The 25965-nt window shown below is 33.5% G+C and overlaps 1 protein-coding gene across 3 annotated transcripts in view; it reads right to left on the bottom strand.

Moving 5' to 3' along the window:
* Positions 1-318: 318 nt before the first annotated feature.
* LOC115211114 overlaps positions 319-25965 on the bottom strand; it is a 96341-nt gene continuing 70694 nt past the window's right edge. For all 3 annotated transcript variants that reach the window (XM_036502034.1, XM_036502033.1, XM_029780033.2), the window contains one exon: positions 319-1025. In XM_036502034.1, coding sequence (XP_036357927.1) covers positions 617-1021 — 405 coding nt within the window. In that variant the 5' untranslated portion in view covers positions 1022-1025 and the 3' untranslated portion in view covers positions 319-616. The remainder of the gene's footprint in view (positions 1026-25965) is intronic.

Raw genomic sequence — 25965 nt, 5'->3', positions numbered from 1 at the left:
AGTTTTGTGGATCAATTTATTGTACACAACTTAGAAGAGTTAAAACAGAGCTTTTAGAATGTTTCATAATTTATTATTCATTTTGTTTTCAAAATAATTTAATGTTTTAGTATTGTTTCACAAATGAAATGTGTGTTTTAAATTATGACAAAAATATTCATGAAGATCATTACTGCGATAATTCCTTAAATACTTTTATTTGAACAATTGCCTTCCTACTTGAATTCTTGTAACAAAAAAAGACCTTCTGCCCACTAGAAGTGCTGGAATGTAGAAGTGGTACCAGTAATAATTTCAGTGAAACCATAAAGAGAGAAGGAAACTGAGTAAAGAGAAAAAGACGTATTTCGTTTTATTATCCTTCTCTCTAAATTTATTAAACTGCAAAACTAAAACTTTAATATTTCAATAAAGTGTGTTCTTTTACTGTTGTCATTTTCTTCTTAATTAGGCAATTAATATCCTTCCTAACTGCCTAAATGAATACCAACATTTATAAAACTAGGTTTTGCAATTTCATTTTGTTTCCATAACATATTAGACAAAAAATTACAATTTTGTTAGCTTGAATCTGGAAATTTTATTTAGTTTATCTTTTGAAACATTTTGTTGTAGCTTAAGCGTCTGACATATCCACGTGATCAACATCTCGACCAAATCTTCCTCCCCCGAGGCCATATTCGTCATAATCTCGTTTTCCAAAGCGTCCACCTCCTAGGCCATAATCATAATACCATGCACCACGTCTTTTGTTGCCATCGTCTTCTGCATTCGCATAGCCGTTATCTCTTGTCTCCAAATTGATCCTTTTGCTTTGGAGGTGTGGCGAAAGAAACTGTCGATCACTCAGCACATGATCAAGAAGACCACCATTTCGCTTTTGTAAAACTTTCGTCATTTTTTTATATTTAGATAGTGTGGTGCTCAGTCCTGAATTTTCGAAATTTGATGCCGTTGTGAAATTTGCTAAAGTGATGTAAAGCAACACGAACGCAATTCCAACTTTAATGCAACGATTCATGATTCTGAAATTATAAAGAGAGAAACAAATATCAGTTAATTTAGCATTTATATTAACGTAAAATATTGTCTAATTATTTCTAAATATTGATTCCTCATTCAGGTATACACTGTTAATTGATTGTAGGAAAGAGATAATGATTGACTGAAGCATAGTCAGACTAATACTGGCTTTTATTTTATCGATACTATGTCTTTCCACTCAGATGTTGAGTGGAATAATGGAAAATTCATGTATTGTAACATTCAGCAGTTTACTTTTACATTTTATATCTCGATATACGTAAATAGCATACAATGTTTTTCACTCATTAAAATAACAAATTTAAAATTTATATCAGCTAACTCTCTCGGTTCTGTTCTATGTTGTTTATTTCTCCCTAAGAAGCATTTGATTTGATATATTGGATTGGCAACTAAGTTCCCGCCGTTTTTTAAAATTTTGGAATCAATTTTTTGAATCATTTTGGAATCTATTTTGTTTTATTCTAGTTAATTGTAGTAAATTTTTTGTTTACTTTCAGAACATTAAAATGGAAAGAAAAACGAACATTTTTGACACCTTCTTTTTGCTTTTAATCAAGGTTTTAAGACCGAAAAAGCTGCTCGTCACATTTGTGCTGTGTATGGAGAGGGTGCCATAGTTGAAAGAACCGCTCGTGATTGGTATGCCAAGTTCAAAAATAGAAATTTTGACCTCAAAGACGCACCTCGTTCTGGCCGTCCAGAGCGATTAAACCAACTTTTGTAAGAAGATTCTCGTCAAACAAGGGAACTGGCAGAGAAAATGGAATGCTCCCACACTGCTATAGAGAAGCATCTTCACTCGATGGAAGTATGCAGTATGGGCTCCACATGCTTTAACTGACAACAACAAAAGTCAACGAGCCACAATCTCCGCTGGTTTGCTTGCTCGTCACCGCTCAACTCATGGACACAAGCAACGATTTCTTTACTGAATCGTTACTGGCGACGAAAAATGGTGACTGCACATCAATATGAATTAGCATAAGGAATGTCTTAGCCCTGGTAAACAAGCGACACCGCGCATGAAACAAGATCTTCATCCGCGTAAAACGATGTTGTGCGTATGGTGGGACTGGGAAAGGATTATCCATTACGAATTACTTGAACGAACCAAACGGTCAACGCGGAACTCTATGTTTAACAAGTCGAACAACTCAACACGGCTATTCAAGAGAAAAGACCTAATCAGCAGTATGGAGTTCTTTTGTTGCACAACAACACCCGCCCTCATATCGCCAATATGACCAAGGAAGCCATTCATACACATGGCTGGGAAGTGATGCCACACCCGCCGTACTCTCCTGATTTGGCACCAACGGATTTCCACCTCTTTCGATCTCTTTCAAATGCTATGCGCGGAGTTTTGTTCAATACTGATGTAGAATTGAGAGCTTGGTTGGAACAATTTTTCGAGTCGAAATCGGGTGATTTCTACCAACTAGGTATTGAAAATCTTGTGGAACGTTGGGAAGAAGTTGTAAACAACAAGGGTGAATACATTAATATTAATTAGTTGTTACTTTTTATTAAACCTTTTAAAAAATATTAAAAAAAAACTACTGTAAGTTAGTTGCCAACCCAATATAATATTTCAAGATGTAACTGAAATCAAGCATATTAAGTGAAATATAAATAATTAGGATTTAAAAAAACCCCTTATATTTATGCAATATTTTGTTTTAATACGAATTATCTGTGAATGTAAAATTTACTCTGAAACATTATATATGCTCTGGCAGTTATGTGTATTACGGATTGAGGATTCAAATCTGTTAGAGGTTTGGTAATACGTGTATGTAAAAGCGTAAATTACTACGAATTAAGTATTTTAAGCGAACGTCTTGTAACACGGATCGTGATTTACTTTTTTTGCTTGATTTCCAGCTGGATAGGACAGAAGAGTAATTATTCTATTTTCTAATGCGTCAAACAATTTATTTGTTCATTTGAAATCAGCCTTACCGGGTAATAGTAATACTTTTGAGATTAACGAGATTAATCTTATTGAAATTAAATATAATGACGAGAAAAATAAGACCCCAAGCATCAAATGGTATTCAATCAACAAATTTAACAACTGCAAAAATATCTTTAACCTATTAAAAGTTCATTCACCGATTTCAACATCACTGTGTATCATTATTTCTATTCCGGTATTGTGTGTTCCTAGGATTTTCGTTACAATTTTCGTATTGTTCATATTAAAATTCTTGCTATTAAGTTTTTTTCACTCTTAGGCGCAGGCGTGGCTGTGTGGTAAGAAGCATGCTTCCCAACCACAGGGTTCCGGGTTCAGTTCCACTGCGTGGCACCTTCGGCAAGTGTCTTGTATTATAGCCTCTGGCCGGCCAAATCCTTATGAGTGAATTTGGTAGATAAAAACTGAAAAAAGTAATAGCTACAGTTTGCTCAATCACACTTAGAATATATTATTATGTTGTTATTGTCCAATCTTCCCCCTTCCCCACCAGCCGCCTTAACTCACAATGGTCCAAATAGGAACCTCTCTAGGTTTTAATGACACTGCAGGCGTTGTTCATTCCTTCGCATTGTACTTGCTTAATGTTTGTTTTTATTTACAATATCCTAAGCGGTTTTGTGCTATTTACAACATACACTACTCCATACTTTTTTTATTCATCTATTTACATCTACCCGTATAACAGCCTCAATAGCCTGCCCTTTGTTTTAAATTTAACTGACCAATTATATAGAAAGCTGGACTTTGGTCAATCCCATTACGGGAAATAGGTGGTTGGTATTTTACAACATATCAGTAAATAAATAATTGTAATTAATAGATGGGCATTTTATTAGGATAGACTATTAATCAGTACTATTGATATAATCATAAGAACTATTATGATTACTTCTAAACGTTATGGTACTATCACTTCATTTTCTAGACCTACTGGTGTATACCGTTATGGTAAAGTTTTCATTTTACATTTTTACTACACCCTGTTACACTTACAGAAAAATTAACCCACCAATTTATATTTTAAGTTTAGTCATAAACTCGCCGTCCTGAAGCGTAACATATGCAAAATGGTATATTAAGTCTTTCTTCTTCTCCCCGAGGCTCTTCTTTTCTTTTCTTTTCTTTTCTTTTCTATTCTTTTATGTATTTTTCTTCATTCTGATGAAGCTCCATGTTACAGATCGGATGAGTTAGAAAATATGATGTTAGATAGGACAAAGTCTATTTATATCATAAAAGTAATAATCGATGTTAGTTAATTGTTACTGATCAATATTTCGCCATTTTCTGTTTACTTTATATATATATATGCTTTATGTATATATATATATATATATATATATATATATATATATATATGTGTCTATATATGTATGTATATATATATGTATATATGTGTATATGTATATATATACATGTATATATATGTATATATATGCATATATACCAGTCGTCTTTTTTCTCTTTCCCTGTTGCCCGCTCTGGGATCTTTCTTTCCTCTCTCTTCCTTCTTTATGTTTCCGACGAAGAGCTCCGCTCGAAACGTCATACCTCCCTGCTTCCATTTCCTGAGCGCCTATTAATAATAATACTGTAATTGTTCCATTGTTGTTGTTTTTTTGTTTCCCGTTTGGATTAAAATTATATATATATATATATATATATATACATATATATATTATATATATATATATATGTATATATACATAAATATACATATATATATATATATATATACATATATATATTATATTAATTAGAGACAAAACCACTATTATGCAAATCAAACAAAGAAAGACTTAAGCCAATACATAAAAAAATTAATATAAATTAAATATAATTAAAATAACCACTACGATCGTTTCGTGTCAGCACTTCTATGAGACATTCTTCAGGTGGTTTCAAAACCTAAAATATAATCAATATTTTTAAGATATAAATAATCTATATAATCTAAATAAAAAACTCTATTATTAAATAAGATTATATCGAAATCGACTATAATGTTAGATATTAACTTTAATTTATAAGTAGATATAGACTAAATTGGATATTAGAATATGGATTTTCTACCTTATAAATTAAAGTTAATATTTAACATTATAGTCGATTTCGATATAATCTTATTTAATAATAGAGTTTTTTATAAGTAAATGTTTATTTAGATTATATAGATTACTTATATCTTAAAAATATTGATTATATTTTAGGTTTTGAAACCACCTGAAGAATGTCTCATAGAAGTGCTGACACGAAACGATCGTAGTGGTTATTTTAATTATATTTAATTTATATAAAATTTTTTATGTATTGGCTTAAGTCTTTCTTTGTTTGATTTGCATAATAGTGGTTTTGTCTCTAATTAATATAATATAATATTTTACTATAAAATTGGATTCAATCCTAAATCTGATTTTTCCCTGTAAATTTGGATTTATTCCCTAATATTTATTATTATACATATATATATATGCGTATATATATATGTATATATATATGCATATATATATGTATATATATATGCACATATATATATATGTATATATATATATGTATATATGTATATATATATATACATATATGTATATATATTTATCTATGTATAAATATATGTATATGTATATATATATGTATATATGTACATGTATATATATATGTATACATATGCGTGTATATATATATATATATGTGTGTGTGTGTGTGTGTGTCATTGTGTCAGTGTTTGTCCCCCCACCCCACCGCTTGACAACTGGTGTTGGTGCGTTTGTGATCCCGGAACTTGGCAGTTCGGTAAAGAGATTGATAGAATAAGTCGATTAATCTGACTATAAAATTGAAGGCACAGCCCAGCATGGCTGCAGTCTAGTGACTGTAATAAGTAAAAGAATATTAGGTTCATTACGGATGAAGTAAGGAATTAATTAATGCTTTTTGCATTCATCAGCCTTTATAATATTATATAGATATATATATATATATATGTGTGTGTGTATATATATGTATATATATATATATATATATATATATATATATATATATATATATATATATATATACGTATATATATATGTATATATATATATGTATATATATATATATATATATATATATATATATATATATATATATATATATATATATATATAATATATATATACATAATGCATACCTTCACACAGTAGTCATATTGCACCGATCACAATATGCTGAATTGATTATATTTGTCGTATATGTTGTTGTGGAAATCGCACTGCTGTTCAAAATAATAGTTTGTTCGATTACCAGCCACAGGTATGATGATCTGTATCACGTTTCCGGAACTGTACAGTGTTTATCCTTAGACAAGTCATTTAGTTAATGCTAGCTCTTTCGCTTTATAAAAATGTTAAGATGGTTAGATATAACCATAAGTAGGTACAACACACAGCTGTAAACAGTTATAATACTTTGCAAATTACGCCAAGTTTCTGAAAATTTTGCTTTGATTTCAAATTCTATCGAAGCAGTGAGAAACCATTAAAACATATTCTTTTCCATGATATCCTAAAATTAGTAAAACCAGCAGGAATTTAATATTTTCGTGACATCCTTAAATGTCGTTAAACAGAAGCCTAGAGGAAGAGGAAAAACAACAAGAACAGCATTAAGAGCAACAAACAACCATTATCGCTACATATACTCCATGGTGTTAGCCATTCATTAAACTGCATATGAATTAATTAGACCCGTTTGTGCTAATGTTTCGCCTCCGCCTAATAAAACTTGATCATTTTAGCCCATGTGAAGTGCAAACAGTCTCCCCACATATACTTTCTCTTTCCCCACCTCTCTCTCTCTCTATTTGTTTGATTTTGTAGACATGTCTGTAAAGATACTTTTTTTAATAACTTGATGGATATGATTAAATTTGTACCCAATCTAATATATAACTGATTAATGGAATGTTTATAAATCTCTCGAAAGTGACGAATAATAAACGATACTGACTTCTTAACATCACCGTACGATCCTATTAATGTTGGAATTTTCTTTTTCTATTTTATATTTCTTCTTTTTTATTTTAGTTCATACGATTTTTCTGTTTTGTTTTCGGTGGAACTACAAAATATGCAAAACTACTTTGTATTTGTTTTTATAATTATAATCGATCAGAACAGAGTCCCGAGTGTCACGACACTATGCTAGATCTGTTATCAAACGATTGGAAAAGAAGCCAAAGAGCATAGGTGAACTAATCTCTTTTCTAAATCATTATTGTTGATTAGATTAAAACAATCAGACAGTAGAAACACACAAACCAACAAAAATACTCTATTTTCTTGTCGTAAGTTATCGTAATGTTTATTATTTGCAGTTGGGTATGATTGATCATGACAAATGAGTATGACTAACATATTTGTGACGTAAAATATAATCGGCATGCACTCATTCCCTTCAATAGCTCTTTAGCAATGGGTATCTAGGGCTGCTCTTACAGATTCCTAAAGCAGCCATGAAGAATTTTACTATTACTAACTAATTTACAATACATAATTCTGTTTCATAACATACAAAGCCTTCTTCATCATGTTGGCAGTTCAAATCCTGTTGGGACATCATCCAGGGGTCAATAAAAGGATATGTATGGTAGTCGACTTGATTGTCGCTTTCTCATACTAAGTTTGGCTTGGTTTCAACGTGAGAAATTCACACTAAAGCCAATAATTCTCACTGTTTGTACTGTACCAGAATTAAATTTGCTCATCATTCATCGAGTTCAATAAAATAAATATTGATTCTAGTCGTTGACTGGTGCTTAGTTTTTCGATCCTGAAAGGAAGAAAGGCAACGTAGACCTTAGCGTGATTTGAACACTGAAGGAAGTAGACTTAACTAATCCCTATTCTCAGATTTTCCGTCACTCGCCTGCGTCGATAAAATAAATATTTGTAATGCATTGGAATTACTTCATTCAGTTGCATTGGTACTAAAGTTTTTATGTCCGAGAAACTGTTGGTTTTTAGTCTAGCAAAGAAACGATATTGCAGGCTATACTCCTGCTGTTAATAGAAGTCCATAAAAGCTTTATTTCAGTTTAGTGGTATGCAGTATAAACATATGACTGTACACTTCGGTAAATTTGAAACTCTGATGGTGTTTCAACTAATAACTCGGGGAACATATTAGAACTGAAATATAGAAACTCGGAATATATATATATGATATCCATACATATATGGATAAAAACATATATATATATATATATATATATATATAATATAATATATATATATATATATATATATATAAACATATGTATATAAATATAAAATGTATAAATATAAACATATATATACATATACATACATATATATAAACATATATATATATATACATGTAAATATATATATATATATATATATATATATAAAATATAGACATATATATATACATATATACAAATAAATATAAACATAACAGGTCATCCTATGAGTTTTGTCCGAATTTTGAATAAAGAAAGCAAGTGATCAAATGTTATATTTAATTGAAATTTAATCATCAATGTACTTTCCCTGATTATCTATGACTTCCTTCCTTCTATTTACAAGCTTTTTAATCCCATCAATGTAAAACTCTTTCAGTTTCAAAGCGAAGAACTCTGAAATGTCAGTTTCGACGTCCCACTGGCTTGCGAAAGTTATGTACCCCAAATGATTCTGTAATTTTATGTTCATATATGTATATAATATATATGTGTGTGTGTGTGTTTGAGTGTATGTTGATATATATATATATATATATAATATATATATATATATATATATATATATATATATATATATATATATATATATATATTATATATATATATATATATATATATACATATTAGAAGGAACCACTATGTGGACACTCTTATGTTAGAAATAGATCCGCTATGGTCTTACCACTATGAAATGTTCTCAAGAGCATTTGGTATAAGATAAAATTTCAGATATTTATCATAGACATTCAGACAAGTAAATTCACAATTCAGATGTATGACATGCGATATTATTCCATTGAAATTGCCATATATCTATATTCAGACAGAGATGATTAAAATATTAAAATATTAAAATATAAGACTACAGAGATACAAAATACAAGGTGTAACATGCAAGTAGTAAATATAGTTAGAATGGATTAAGGAGGCGATATATATATATATATATATATATATATATATATATATATATATATATATATATTATATATATATATATATATATATATATATATATATGTATGTATAAACTCACACACAGACACACACACACACATATATATATATATGCATAAGATAAACATTTCAGATATTTGTCTTAAACATTTACACAATTCAGATGTATGACGTGATATTATTCAATTCAAATAACCACATATTTATATTAAAACATAGATGATAAACGTATAGAATATTAACATAGAAAATATAAGGAGTAACATGAAAGTAGAAAATATAGTTAGAATAGATTAAGCAGGCGATATATATATATATATATATATATATAATATATATATATATATATAAACACGCGTATATAAACACATATATAAACATCTATATATATATATATATATACATAAGCCTAAATATGTGGGAGTAGTTAGGAATCTAAATCGAAGGGGACAGACACTCACACAACTACAGTTTTATATATATAGATTTATCCTGTTCACGCTATTGGTTGCAAAATAAAGTTCGTATTTCGTATTTTCCGTTGTTTTCGTATTTGATGTTGTTTACATTCTGTGACGTCCTGTGCCCATATATGCATATGTATATACATATATATGTATGAACATATATGTATATATGTAAACATATATCTATATATATAAAACTGTAGTCGTGTGAGTGTCTGTCTCCTACGATTTAGATTCCTAACTCCTCCCACATTTTGCGGTGCAGTTTAACCAAATTCGGGTATCTTATAGTCGTGATTCATATCGAGCCCGTCTGGCTATTAGCGCGCGTCTACGATGAGGCTACGATTTTAAAAATAATTTAACATCATTTTTTATTCCATTTTAATGCATAATTTTTCGTGTGTCGATGGCGGCGGAGTTGGCGTCCACGCTCAAACACCTGCACCTGTGTTTGCTTCTCCCCCTTCTTCCCTCCCTCGTGAAGCTGTGGGGAAGGGAGTTTAAGTAAATCAACGTCGTAATGCGTTGTCAAGGAGACCAGCGTTCTTTTAGAACAACGACTTCATGCCTTGAAGACACCAAAACAGAAATGGCTAAGAAAGCCCGAATTGGCATCTATAAAGGAAGTAACTCTCTAAAAATGCTTATATAGTTATTTCCCTTACAAACCCGAGCAACGCCGGGCGATACTGCTAGTTATTTATATTATATGATTGAACGCAACGCATCTATTTCCAAATAAGTTTTATCTTTCTATCTATCTATCTATCTATCTATCTATCTATCTATCTATCTATCTATCTATCTTTCTATCTATCTATCTATCTATCTATCTATCTAGCTAGCTATCTTTCTTTCTTTCTATCTATGTATCCATCTATCTATATTATTTATCGTATTTTATCCTATTTCTGCCTCTCTGATCTTTCCTTTTTCTCTTATTTTTATTATGTTTCTATATAGTAAACATTCTCTTCTCTCAATTATACTTTGTACTCGTTTTTTCTATCTTTATCCCTTTCCCTTCGATTATTTCTCTATATTAAAGTAATAATCGTATATTATGGAGACAAGCAGACGAAGCTTTGTACAGCGCCAAATTGAGGCTAATAAAAGAAAAATGATGCGTCGAAACTGGCAATTTGAGAAAATTCGTCTTTTTGTTTAAGCATGGAGCTTGGCCGACGGATCACCATCATATGATCTAATAGCAGAGACCCTGGATAGCTTTAATTTCTACAGGTCCATGGCCCAGATTGAGCGGAAGAAACAGGAGTTCATACGCTCCTATGATCTTATAAAGCCACATCTTGACCTAGAGGCGAAAAGGCTGCATACGGGACCATGAAGACCCTGTGTGCTCTGCTGAAACCCAGGATGACACAAAGAAGGCAAATGCCACCAGAACTACAAAAGGTTCTGAAATGGCTGTAGTGAATATAGTCAGAACAGTACCAGACTAAAAGACAGATAAGAAAACAGACAAATCAGCTAGGAAAACTTGAACATTAACAATCCCCAAACCCAAGCATGAACCTATACAAAGAAACAGATTATCTGTAAATTTTACATGAATGGCACCTGCTGGCATAGAGAAATTTTACATGAATGGCACCTGCTGGCATAGAGAAATTTTACATGAATGGCACCTGCTGGCATAGAGAAATTTTACATGAACGGCACCTGCTGGCAAATTTGCCTATCGCAAACACCACCAGAATAACAAGCAGGCTAACCATCCACGACAAAAGAAAGTGGAAACCAAAAATCTTGGACCTACGAACCCATAATCCACCAACACGAACCAACAGGTCTCACAAGGAAAAGAGTTCACACATACCCTCTATTTCTCATAAAAGGCAATATGCAGAGGCTGTGCGAACTGCAGCTACTGAACAACAAGCTTTTTTAAGCATGGCCCAGAAAATAGTTCGGCAACTAACGTGGCTACAAAGGATGCAGAATCAAAGCCATACAAATCAATGCCCGAGACCACCACAGATGATGGATCCAGGACGGCCACCCCTAACACCGGTAACTCCTGCACAAATATCACACCCATATTCCAACTGAATATCTGGGGCCTATTGCGAACGTGTAGCATAGAAAATTTCTCTACCTGAAAGACCTTGCTGCATGCAATCAAGAAATATGCATGGCACTTAGAGAGACGCATCTAACATCTAATATAGCAGATGCGGAAATACACATACCAGAGTATGCGTATTTCGAACAGACAGAAGAGATAGAAGACATGGAGGAGCTGCCATGTACATCCGTGAAGATGTCACACCCCTAGTACTGTTGTCAGATTCAAACTCAGCCTGCGACACTTTAATAGCACACATAAAACAAATTGATGTAATTGTATGTACAACATACTGTCCATTGTCTAGTATAGACAGACTGTGGGTCCAGTTTTGATTGTGGATCTCTTTACAGATTAATTTTCGGTTTGCTTCGTGAAAATTTAGGTTGGATATGGTTTGAGTCCTCCTGATTGGGTGGGTGTCAACAGTTTTCCTCGGACCTTACATTACTGTTTATAGAAGCCCTCTTAGACATGCCCACGGTCATTCCAGTCATTCCACTGTCACTAGCTACGCCGATGATACAACATTTTCTCAGGCAATAAAGTATCCTAATAATGTCGTAAACCTGCAGAACGACCTAAATGCAATATACAAGTGGGAAGAGCAACACAATATGCAATTAAATGCTGAAAAATTCCAAGCATTGCGCTATAAGATCACAACTACTCCACAACCGGCATTTACGGGACCCGGAAGTAGTGCAATCGCAGATTCACGAACAGTGACAGACTTGGGCATCAGTATGTGTAATGAGGCATACTTTCACATGCACATTATCAAGTTGGCAGCAAGGTGCAGGCAACTGGGGGGATGGATACTAAGGATATTCAGGACAAGAGATCAGGAGGTCATCTTGACTCTATGGAAGACATTTGTTCTCAGTCACCTAGACTACTGACAGAGTGTCAAGCTAGAAACTGAGCTTGAAGCAATCCAGCGTCACTGCACTAAAAGGATTGCTACAGTCCAACAGATGAACTACAGGGAGATACTGAAGGAACTGCGACTCTACTCCCTAGAGTGCACACGTGATAGATGTGTTATAATTTACATGTGGAAAATAGGGAAGGGCTAGTACCTAATTCTGGCATCAAGTGTTATATGGATGTTCGTACTGGACGCCACTGCATAGTACCGAAGGAACCGTCTAATGCACCTAATATAAAAACAAGGAACTGAAATACCCTAAGCTTCAGATGACCACAGCACTTCAGTGCTCTGTCAAAACAATTGAGAAACTTACACGATATAGATGTGGAAGTCCCTATATATATATATATATATATATATATATATATATATATATATATATATATATGTGTGTGTGTGTGTGGTGTGTGTGTGTGTGTGTATGAATATATATAAATATAAATATGTATAAAATTAGAAATATTACATCTCTAAATCTCTCAGAGAAATTTATACAGTATCAGCACGATAAAGTGATGGTTTCTTGCCAATTAATGTGGCAGTCCCAGGAAAGGTAAAAATGCTACTGCTATTTAGCTTCAGGAAACACCGTTTCCAGCTGGCCATGTGACACAAGCGTTTTGTGTCTTTATCTTTTCAAATAGGAGAGATAAGAACCTCCACCCAGCAAAGCCAGCAGTCAGAGACTAGTTTCATAGTTATTGCTCATCATCAGTCTGGAGTAACTCACTTCATAGGTAAATTTTACAAAATATTTTATAATTATATACATAATTATAACAAGGATAGGCTTCAGGCCTCACCACGCACTACGAGAAATAGACGCTAAAGCCCTTAATTACTTCATTAATAATAATAATAATAATGATAATAATAATAATAATAATAATAATAATAATAATAATAATAATAAAAATTATAACTATGTATATAATTATAAAATAATTCGTAAAATTTACCTATGAGATTTTTATTTACGCACTGACTACCTGGTAAAATTATTATTGATCTAACCCTGTATTACAATTCATATATATATATATATATATATATATATATATATATATATATATATATGTGTGGTGTGTGTATAAGTGAGAGTCTCCTTATTTACCTAAAACTCTATTATTCTATTTATTCTTTTATCTACTTTATCACTGATTCTTTGACCACTCCCCTAAGAATGATAGTTTGCGCCATGCCTACCCCAAAAAGTCCCCCACCATCACCCTTTAAACCTGCCTAAATGTATAAATGCCAAAACTATTCTTGTCACCTAGCTTCCTGATGATTTCTTTTGAATGAAACAGTTCTAGTCCTGTAGAAGCTCCTATAAAATAAATTAATTTACTCTGCTATGTATTGAGTACCTTATTTACTGTGGTTAACCCCGACTCAACCGGGACCTACATATATATATATATATATATATATATTATATATATATATATATATATATATATATGTGTGTGTGTGTATAAGTGAGAGTCTCCTTATTTACCTAAAACTCTATTATTCTATTTATTCTTTTATCTACTTTATCACTGATTCCTTTGACCACTCCCCTAAGAATGATAGTTTGCGCCATGCCTACCCCAAAAAGTCCCCCACCATCACCCCTTTAAACCTGCCTAAATGTATAAATGCCAAAACTATTCTTGTCACCTAGCTTCCTGATGATTTCTTTTGAATGAAACAGTTCTAGTCCTGTAGAAGCTCCTATAAAATAAATTAATTTACTCTGCTATGTATTGAGTACCTTATTTACTGTGGTTAACCCCGACTCAACCCGGGACCTACATATATATATATATATATATATATATATATATAATATATATAAACATATATACATATATGTGTAAATATGAATATCTATATATATTTATGTGTAAACACATATATATATATATATAAACTAACATATATATATGACCAACAGCATTCCAATCATGACTCTCCCGTCTTTCTATAAGTAACTACGACTATATTATCCACTATGTCCAAATTAATTTAATGTGAGATTTGGTTTTATTTGCCTTGTATTTTTAGCAAATCAGGTGACTACAAAATCTCTCTGTCAAATATTCTGTAATATACACTGGAGTAGGTTCAATGGATTAATTACTTCACTCCAGAACAACAGATTGATAAAACTTTTCTTCTTATCAAAAGAAACGAGTATTAAGACATATATCCAAAAGTTGTGAATATATCTAGAACTTGTTAAATGTTCTTGTGTGAAAGAATAATTAACTTTTACTCATTTTATCAAGAGTATAAAGATGAATATCATCTGAAATACCTAACAAAACACAGAAGCATCAGTTACTCCATTTATTTAATGTCTTTAGTGATGCTACTACAATAATAACATTTACATATCAAATGATCATACCACACGTAGAAGATCAGTTGAAAATGCAACAACACAATACAGCTTCGTATTCTGGATATCTTTTCCCCAACATTAAAGCCTAACAATTGGCAGGAATGCTTTGTGTTCTTTCGCTACTCCAAATTACAGTCTTGTTAACGGTTCTGTTACTCAGGTTGTTTTTTGTTTGTTGTAGAATATCATTTCATTCTCCAACTCCGTCTTTGTGACTAGTAAAATCAGCAACACGATCATTTTAAGTCAGTCGATTTTTACATCCATTCATGTTATATGTTGCCATACAACATAAAACCATTGAGTTTTTATCAACAACTCACCACTCCCTTGTCTCTCTAATATTGATAAAGACATTTTGTTTACTGCAACTAATGCTTCTTTATATTTTAGCTGTAAACTGTTCCAACCGTAAAACATTTATGTTCCTCTTTCGTCTTATGCCAACTTTCTTTCCATAACTATCATTTTCTTTTTGCATCTTAAAATAATTTGATCAAATTTCATGTTTTCGTTTTCATGGATATAACATTCTATATTATTTTCCCTTCAAAGTTTTACTCGATTCAAATTTTTTTCCAGTTTGCTTTTACCTTATTTTACTTCATGTAAGAAAAAATTGTTTTTACCAACTTCAAATAAATGGTGCTAGGTGTGAAAACGTTAAGAGAAGTATATCAGCTTTGTTGGTATAAATGTATGAATTTTGTAGTTTACATACACATACTAAAACACATATTTTGCTAGTAAATTACATTAAATATACCATATTGTATCAATTTTTTTTAACGTGCATCTTTTTACGATTTTTTACCCCTGTCTTCGAGCAAATATTCTATATACTTTCTGCAGTGGAAATCATTTGGTGTTGTATTCGCCAAATATATTTCAAAGATAGTTTTATGAAATTCAAACATATGTGCTTGGAAACATTCAGTTACTATTCCAAAAAGAACTTCTCTAACTTTTTCTTTGCTCAATGTAGTATCCTGAATTTCATTTAACATTGTTTCCAAGATCTTTTAAGTAAGTAAACGTATATTTCTAAAACCATATATGTAAGGATTGATATTTCACAATAGAATGGTTAAAAGTTAGAATACCGATCAAATGCTTTTTTGATAAAGAAACTTGACCAAGACTTCTCCATAATAATGGTTTCAAATTTTGGTACAAGACCAGTAGTTTTTGAGGGGATGGGGAAGTTGATTACATCGGTCAAAGTACTTGACTGGTACTCATTTTAACGACCCGATAGGAAGAAGGCAAATATCCCTTGGTGGAAAGACTTCTCCATAACAATAACAACGATATGAATTATAATCTATTGAAGAGACTCAACGGAACTTCTCCATCTGTTAAAGTAATGCAGTCCTAGATACACTATTCTCAAAAACACCTGTGGTGATGTCTAGAAAGAACTTGAACATTGGTTGACTCAATAAAAGTTGAGGTGAAATTAAACAACATTATTTCTTTTTGTTGTTATTTAGTCACAGATCAGACATGAAGAAGTACTTCAGCCGTGACCACCCCGTCTTATTTTGAGGTATATCGTATCTAGAACAACACTACTACCGACAACAAAACAACTACAATAACATAAATAACTGCAAGATTCTACCTTTCATCACCACTGGAAAGCAAAAGCAACGCCATCAAAAAGCAGAAAAGCGATAATGCACATCTTGTTATAATGACTGTGTCAGTCGATGAAGTGAGTAACACACGTGAGAACCCTACTGTATAAACGCACCGATAACATAGAATGAAAACTTACAATAACTAACTCTAAAATAGACATAGAAATACCTGGAAGATGTATGAACTGTACCGGAATGTGTTTCTATAAATGCAGTACTGGAAGATGATGACAATGCTTAGCCAGTACAAGGAGGTTATGGGATTCAATATCCTTCCTTAACAAAGTAGAACATGATTGCTTACAGAGTCCTATGCACCTGCAAATTTTAGTTTACCTCTCTGAAGAATGTGAGTGGTGGATGATAGCTGAAAAAAAGCTCATAAGCTATACTTGTTGCAGGATCGCTTTTTGTCGTTCCTAACACCTCTGACTCCAATAACAAAAAATGTCATAGTAGCAACAGCCGTATGAGAAATACAATAACACTCAGTATACTGATAAGAAAGAGCAACAGCAGCAACAAAAAACAACTTCTAAAGCCAAATCTTGCAAATAGAACAGAAGTGCCCTTTCCAAAAACCGAACTACATTCATATGCAACCCGATATGCAGGAACAAGCACAAACGCCATCCGCGAGACCAGAATTTCCGAAACATATCAACTGGTCATCCTTTTGACCTCTTTCGAGTAGCCAACTTTTAACGGCATGGTAGGACTGTTTCAGAAAAACCTGGGTCTAGAGATGAGCACGATACTTCTTGATTCGGTGTTGGTGGTCATGGATGTAAAAAAACAACGATGGCACTGATGTTTTCAAGCTAGTACTGTTTACGCCCGGGCACGTGATGTCTCAGATACCTTGAGACATATCTTAGAACACAGTACTCATTAGTGGCATTAGTTGACTAGAGTGGCATATTGGAAGCATGTAGGCATTCAGTGAGAACGAGACAAATGTTGCAAAATCTCGAAGACTACTCAGTTCCAACTGTCTGAGAGGTAACATCTAAATTTCCCGAATCTGAAAATGCAAACCCGGAAAAACCATTCGAGTTGCAACAGATTCGGTTACTTAGTGAAAAATACCCCCAAATTCATGGTCTGCTTGGTTAGTAGAAAGAGATATGGTTAACAGAAGATCAACAGGTTTTTCGAGTACAGAAAGCTTTCAAGGATTAGATTAGCGAATAATTTAAGCTGAATGTGTCGGGTGCTACTATTAGCAACATATGTAGCATCTAATAAAAAGAGAAATATTAGACCAGTATATTAGTCCTAATAAGGAAACAATGAACTAAAGAGAGTGGACTTTCTTACCAACCTCGACGGTTAGGGTCAACTATTACCAGGAGAAGTAAAGTGTTGTAAAAGGTTAACGACATATGAGTTACGGGAGGTACTAAGTGAATGTGCAAGGGGCAAAACAGCGATTTGGATTGTACGCCAAACAAACATTATAGTCACATACCAGACTTGTTCGCTATTGCATACGTCTGTTGCAGCTTCAAGCAAACTAAAATAATTCTTAGTTGCATGAGAAATGTGGGGAAGAACTGCTGAGGCTGGATGCAGAAAATTCGGAGGTTGCTGGTAATTTCAACTTAATGTCTGTGTTAAAATCAATGCTAAAGATTTTGGCCAAAGTACTCGTAAAAATGTTACCACTTAACCTCTGTTGTGTGGCCGATTCCACACAGTCCTCATTAATTGCTAGTAAAGCCGTCCAGAACAGAGGCCTCTATCGAGAGACAAAAGAGAGCTATGTTTTTAAACGCAGTCGCCATCTTAGTAATGCTGTCAGACATTATGGAAGTCAGGATGGTCGTCAAATTTAATGAATATGAAGTAGTTATGGGAGTACGCATTAATAAAGTGACAAGTCATTCGATTTATGGAGATACATATCCACTGAACTTAAGGTCTGGTTGAAATGTTTGGGGTTTAGATGTGTTCACACCTCAGGGTGTAAGAAATTGAGACGCAGTTAAAGCCAGACTTGCTTGACTTACTCAAAAACACGTTGAGAGTCTGAGAAGTCGGGTAGAGCTAGCGAACGTCTAAATCGCTTTTGCAATGAATAATCACCTCATCTCCGCGTCTTACGTAGACCGTATCTGACCAAAAGGAGTCACCAGTTAATTTATTTCTATTCCGAGACAGTGAATAGGTATTGCTCTCTTTCCACAACTCTCTATTACTGAGATTCTCTCCTGGGTCAAACCGGAGAATGTAGGTAGCAAGATAACAACCTTACATTCCACAGAAAACAGGAAGCGGATATGAACAACGTTGTCCTGATGGATATGTTGAATTTCAATGAATATCAACTGAGCAATCTCTTCCGGCAAACTTACAAGATACAATAGTTTGGTAGTAGTGCTGTGTAAATTACAGTTTTGGTACAAGCTCTGTATTCATGCCTCCAGTCAATGCTGAGATTAACAGAGAGCGACAAAACCATTTCTCCGCGCTTTGGTTCAACTAAATATAGGTTAGGACCGATCTGGATGTCAGCCAAGTCTATCTTGAATGAAGGCTCATCAGCATTTTAAATTGGTAAGAAACGGACAGAACTTTTTGTCTCAGGTCATTCCCTCATCAACTTTTTCAAGTACCATTTGAACAAGAATGTGACTGTATAGAAGGAGAGTTTCTCTCGATAAATGTAATGAAAGATGGATGAGAAAATCGAATTACTGTGGCTCATGCGGGTTTTTGTATCAGTATGCAGATTCACACGGACACGCGCATGTATATATATATATATATATATATATATATATATATATATTATATATATATATATATATATATATATATATATATATATATATATGCCGCCTTATATATATAAGGCCGCGACCTGTCAGAAACGTTAGCGCGCCGGGCGAAATGCTTAGCGGTATTTCGTCTGCCGTTACGTTCTGAGTTCAATTTCAGCCGTAGGTTGACTTTGCCTTTCATCCTTTCGGGGGTCGATAAATAGAGCATCAGTTACGCACTGGGGTCAATGTAATCGACTTATTCCCTTTGTCTTTCCTTGTTTGTCCCCTCTGTGTTTAGCCCCTTGTGGGCAATAAAGAAAAAAAAAAATATATATATATATACACGCATGCAAACACACAACTCACACACACACACATACACGCACACACAATGTCCTTCACATTCAGAAAATTTATAAATGTTTGTTTTTAAATGAAGAATACGCATGTAACTCCACATTTCATATAGAGTTCTTTATCAACTAATGTTCTATAAAACGTCTCATCTAACAGACCTCCAATATGTTAAACACCTATATATTACATTATCTATTTATTTTTCTATCTATCTATCTATCTATCTATCTATCTATCTATCTATCTATCTATCTATCTATCTATCTATCTATCTATCTATCTATCTATCTTTATGTCTATTGATTTTCACGCGGCAAAGTTTTGTGATACATATTTTGCTAGAATTTGGTAACAAAATCGAATCAGACCTTTAAATGGCTTGCATTTGTGATATTCTAAATGAATATTTGTAAATATTTAAACACAACAGTTTTCCGTTTCACTTTCCGTGATCCACCTCGCTTTGTTCAATTTACTGTCATTTACAGCCAGCTGGCGGGAAGAAGTAGCAAGCAACAACTTCCTTGTTACATGCTGAAAGAAGTCAAATCAATTACTGATGATGCAGCTGTCATAAAGTTCAGATAAAATCACTATAAGGTTATTGTGGGTGTAGGAAACAGTTGATAGCAAGAAAGCTTATTGTGAATCTTAGAAAATAATTTTTATGAAATGAATAAATATCAGTTTATTAAAGAATAGCAACAGAGCAATTAAATGCTGACTTTATTACTGTACTTTCTAAAGTTTTGCGGCCGTGATTTAACTTCGAAGAAGAGCAATGAATATAAAAATAACAAAACAGTAATAGAGACAATAGCGGCGATGATAACGACGACGACGACGGTAACAACGATTGCATAAGACCCAAAGTAAAACGAAGCACCACGAAACTAAAGCAAGAATGTAGACATAAATGTTATAATTTGTCTTCGTTCGAATTTGTTCAGAATTGCTAATTATATGAATTATATTTCTTATTTGCAATGATTTGCTTGGAGAGGAATGTTACTGCAAATTGCTGTTTGGTTCGATGTTAGCTATTTCCATAGGCGTTCCAGCTGTGACTACTTCGTCTTTCATGTAAAGACATTGCATGTGGGACCGCACTGTCTAATGTGTCTGAATTTTTTTTCTAAAACGGTAGAATGCGATTTTGTGCAAGTTTGGCTGCTGTTTCTAGTAAGTCAGTGTCCATCCATTGATTAGTATTGGTTGAAGTAGCATTATTTTATTACTTTACAATACAGACGCAATGGTGAATAAAATGTTTGGAGCTGTGTTTAGAGAGCTGAACTAAATTTGGGAAGTGGTCAATTAACGACGTGTAAAATCTGGATGGCGAACAGGGTAAAGATGATAATATGCAGGATTAAACGATTTAACTGTATTTAATTCGTGTTGTTTTGTCTTAATTCTGAGTTAAAATTCTGTTGATTGATTCTAGTAGTAGTTGTAAAGAACAAGAACTACTACTACTACTACTACTACTAGTGAACACAGCCTTACAATAAGAGAAAAAAAAACCTAACGTGGTTCTGTTGCAAATGTGAATTGGGATAAAATCTCGTAAAAATCGATTTCATTCAGTTTTAGAAGTTGATATAAAATCGAACAAACTTTTTCTAATGTCTGAGAATTGGTGGATACATCTCATTAATATAAATTAATTTTACAAAATATTTCATATTAATTTAATCTTATTCTAATTCATAAGAACAATACGTGATAAATTTAGAAAATTTTACGGTGAATGGTAGGATTTGCAGTTAAAAAATGTTATCATATACAACACTAGTGTAATTAAATTTCCCGTATAGAAATAGGATGAAATTATGTGGGCCAGTTACCTTAAGAATAATGAACAGTAAAAAGTAGTTTATACATTGAATCCCTATTATAGAATATCGATAATCTTCCTTCTTCGTAGTAACCTATATCTCATTTGCGTATAGGAGCGCAGGTAGGATGGTGCTATTGAAAAGTTTGGCACGTATGGTATTGACCACTTCTGATTTGAGCACATCTATTATTGAGGTAAACACCTTCTAACTAACCCTTATTCTCATCGAGATTTCAGCATCTATAGCTCGGCGTATATCCACTTTGTGCCCTAAGTAGATGTACTCCTTTACCTCCTCCATTTCATCGCTTCCAACCTCTATTCGGCCCTGTGCTACATCTTCGAACCGCGTGGTTTTTTGTTTCGAGGTGGTTCATTTTAAGGCCTACTGGGTGTCCAGCTCTGTCAGTATGGTCTGCAGCTGATTTGTGACTTCTGCGTTGGGTACAATGTAAATTGCGAATTGGAGATGTGTTAGTAGCTCGCAGTTAATGTTCACTCTATCTGCTCAGAAAATGTCCATGATGACCATTTCTAGACATACGGTAGAGAGCTTTAGCGAGATTGGACCTCTTTGTTTGATGCCATTCGAACTGGAACTCTTACTGGTGGTGATGGCAGAGCTATGTCAATTGTGCATACTGAGTTCGCATCTTTGAGCAGTTTGTGTATTGCGCCTCGACATTGCGTTTTTAGAGATTTCAGCAATGCATTCATTTCGAAGCTATAGCTTTGCAGAGAACGGAATACTTTGGGCTATATTTCATGTTACCCCTCATAGTTTTTTCGTTTCTCTAAACATTTTCTTTGTCTCTTCTGTCAGGGTCCTGCTAGATTGCAATTCTCATCCTCTACACACAACTATAATTTTCTGGACCAATGAATTGTAGTGCTCATCAAGCTCTTCAAGTTGACTCCAAATTTTCCTCTTGATAGCATTCTGCAACTGCGTCCCATCGAAGGCCTTAAGCGTTGAGGCTTCATTGAGATGTGTAGAGCTTTTCTCTCTTTCTTTGTCGACCACCATTTAGTCAATCTCACTTTTATACTGCGCGGCTCCAGATTGCTTCCTGAATAGACTGTTCTCAATGTTTAGTATTCTTGCCGCTTCCATGTTAACTAAACGATCTCTTTCGTTTCCCAATCCATATTTTCCAACATATTTCTCTCCTTGCCATCTATTTCCAACCTTTTCTACGAGAGCTTATTCGAATTTAGACAATTCGAGAACGTAGTGGCGTGAACAATGCGATCGCAGAATACCGAAAGTACAAACTCCGCTTGGCCGGAGATGTCGCAAGGTTCACAGACAACAGGTGGATCCCTGCAGCTACCGAGTGATATCCAAGAGATAGGAAAAGGCCACTTGGAAGACATCTACAACGATGAGAAGATTTAATCAAATGATTTGGAACAAGATGGAAAAGAATGACGCAATGAAGAAAGAACTGGAAACTTATCGTAACTAGCGATGTATAAAAAACATCTGATAGCCTGGGCGATACAGTGACACAGTGATTATAGAATATGAGAATGATAGGAATACCCCTTTTGGGCAAAATTTCTGTATTGTAATAGAAAAATATCCATACTATATTAGCTGAGTTACCTTTATAGGCGTAGGAGTAAAATAAAGTGTTCTGTTTAAAAATATATTAAACTTTCTCGTAGAGAACGTTGGATGTTTTACAACACATCTTCATAGACAAAACTGATGTGCTTTCAGATCAACTCCATCCCTCTCTTGTATTCTATAACGTTAACAGACTTCTTCACTTGTTAGCTACTCAAGGATAAATTTATGCTGTAATTTTAATTTTGAACGATACATAGTTCATTGAAATGTATTATTTTGGATTCTTTCTAATGAATTGGAGGCATCGATCATTCTTAGAAGTTAATCATGTATGACACTATAAACAGCATAAATGCTTGTATAACTGTAATATAAGATGCAGTTAACTGCTAATTATTACAGTCAGAGTATTTGAATGGATAGAGAAAAATCTCAGCAGTCTTTCATTGATTCTTTCTTTCATTCTTTCCTCCATCATTCTTCAGAAACGACTTTCTCTTACAACGACTATAATCGCCTTTTTATTAATTAACATCTGTAGAATTTTCACTTATTACATTACTGCTTATTTAACCTGATTATAACCCTGAGTCGTCATGACTTTTCTATGAATGTAATATAATGAATGTCTCTTTTTCAGTTAGAATTTAAAGGAAGACTTGAATAAGAGTGTAGAATTTCGTACCATTGGTTTCAAATTTTGGCAACAAATTTCAGTATGGCGGGGGGTTGATCAAATCGACCCCAATGCTCAATTGGTGTGTCTTTTATCGACCCCGAAAGGGAGAAAGGCAAAGTCGACTTCAGCGGAATTTGAACTCTGAACGTAAAGACGGACGAAGCGCCGCCTAGCATTTTGCCCAGCTTGCTAACGATTCGGCTAGTTCACTGCCGGAATCAAATATACATGGTTTCTGAGTACGATAGGGCTCGAATGTTTCCCTTGCTGTCATATTCATCCACAGAAATAGCGCTACTAAACTTATAATATCGACTTATAAATTATTACAATTCTTTTAGATTACGTTATATATCTCTGCCATCACATTTGTGTTCTAATCTCCCCAGATTTTTTTAATTTCCATTTCATTATTGGCTTCTATCTATATTTATATAAGACAGTTTGTATGTGTGTGTGTGCGCGCGCGTATGTTCCGTATGCATTCCAAACCCGAGTTGCTGATTTTCATGTAAGGGGTATCAAAAGATTCACCAAGGTTTTGGTTACCAACTAAATTATATTTTCATTCGAATATTTGCATTACAAAAATTTAACATTATCATTTTTTCTTTTAGTCACCTATCGACATTTTATATCACCACCAAAAGGACGATGACGTCACATTTTCTATATGCGTGTGTTCGCACGTTCGTTACCTACATTAGGCCGATGACTGACAAGTATATGTGTGTGACGGTGTATGTATCTGTCAGAATACATACATTTTTGTGGCGACTGACACACACACATCTAAAGACAGAAACAGACACAAGCAGGGACAGAGATAGGCTTCTCGTGTGCGTTAATGTATGTGTGTGTGTCTCTTAGTTTATGTATGCAACTTCCCCTCCCCCAAGAGTGAAACGCGTGGACATTGAAAGTTCACTTGCGGCTTGGACTTCAAACAAACAGCATTTACTTTCAAGTACTACCAACATGAATATTTGCCTCCACTCACAATATTCTCAAATATATCTGAAAAATATATTATTTTGGTTATTATAACAAATTCGGAAACTTGTCGAAGTAGAAAGCCTCAGCGGCTCTTTCAATATAATTACAGAAATGTTATTCCACTCCTTCTAACCAGTTTCAAGATAATGTTTTTTTCTTAACAGTCCTTGTGTTCTTCATCACTGTGAATGTCAAAGTCGCACAACCTTTTTACTACATTACTCAGTATCTATTCTACAGCCTTTAATGTTACATAGTTCAAAAACAGCATCTTACTTTTTATTCACTTTGTTCAGCATTCGTTTCAAAATTGTAAAATAAATTATTTTTGTGTATAAAACTGAATTATGCCTTCTGAATTTTCTTGGACTTGCACTTTCTTCACCGTCACATTCATTTAATCGTGAATTTTATAACATTTAGTATATGTTCTAAATAAATGTCAACTGTTTGTACTTTTTTTACATTGGTGACACATACTAACATTTGTTAAATTGCTAATTTTTTTATAGCCTAACTATGCTACACAAAGTATGTTTTGCACCTATATTGACTACATTTCGTTTCGCTTGAACTGCGTGTGTACCTTTTGCTCTTTTCAGTATCAATTCTATGAGTGTGTGTTTCTGCGTTCGTTACATCTATAGTAAAGAACACTTTACGCTGTTTTAATGAGCCCACATCTAATGAAGCAGCCATCCTTATGGTTGGTGATCCCATTAAAAATCATGATATTCTCATTCGTGTTCAAGATAACAACCTTAAATGTGTTTCACAGATTCATCCCTCTTATGATGTTCTCCAGTATAATCTTATTCTGTGGAATGGACAAGATGGGTATCATTTCAATATTCCTCGGATTGAACCGGCAACAGGATAGCCAATTACAAACAAAAGGGTCTCACTCTCTCTCTTTCTCTCTCTCTCTCTCCACACACACAAAAATGAAACACATTTCGGCTCCAAAAATTGCAAAGGGAAAATCTAT

Source organism: Octopus sinensis, linkage group LG4 (assembly GCF_006345805.1).
Source record: "Octopus sinensis linkage group LG4, ASM634580v1, whole genome shotgun sequence".
Lineage (NCBI taxonomy): Eukaryota > Metazoa > Mollusca > Cephalopoda > Octopoda > Octopodidae > Octopus > Octopus sinensis.
The sequence above is the reverse complement of the archived record's forward strand: the minus strand, read 5'-3'. Positions and strand labels throughout refer to the sequence as shown.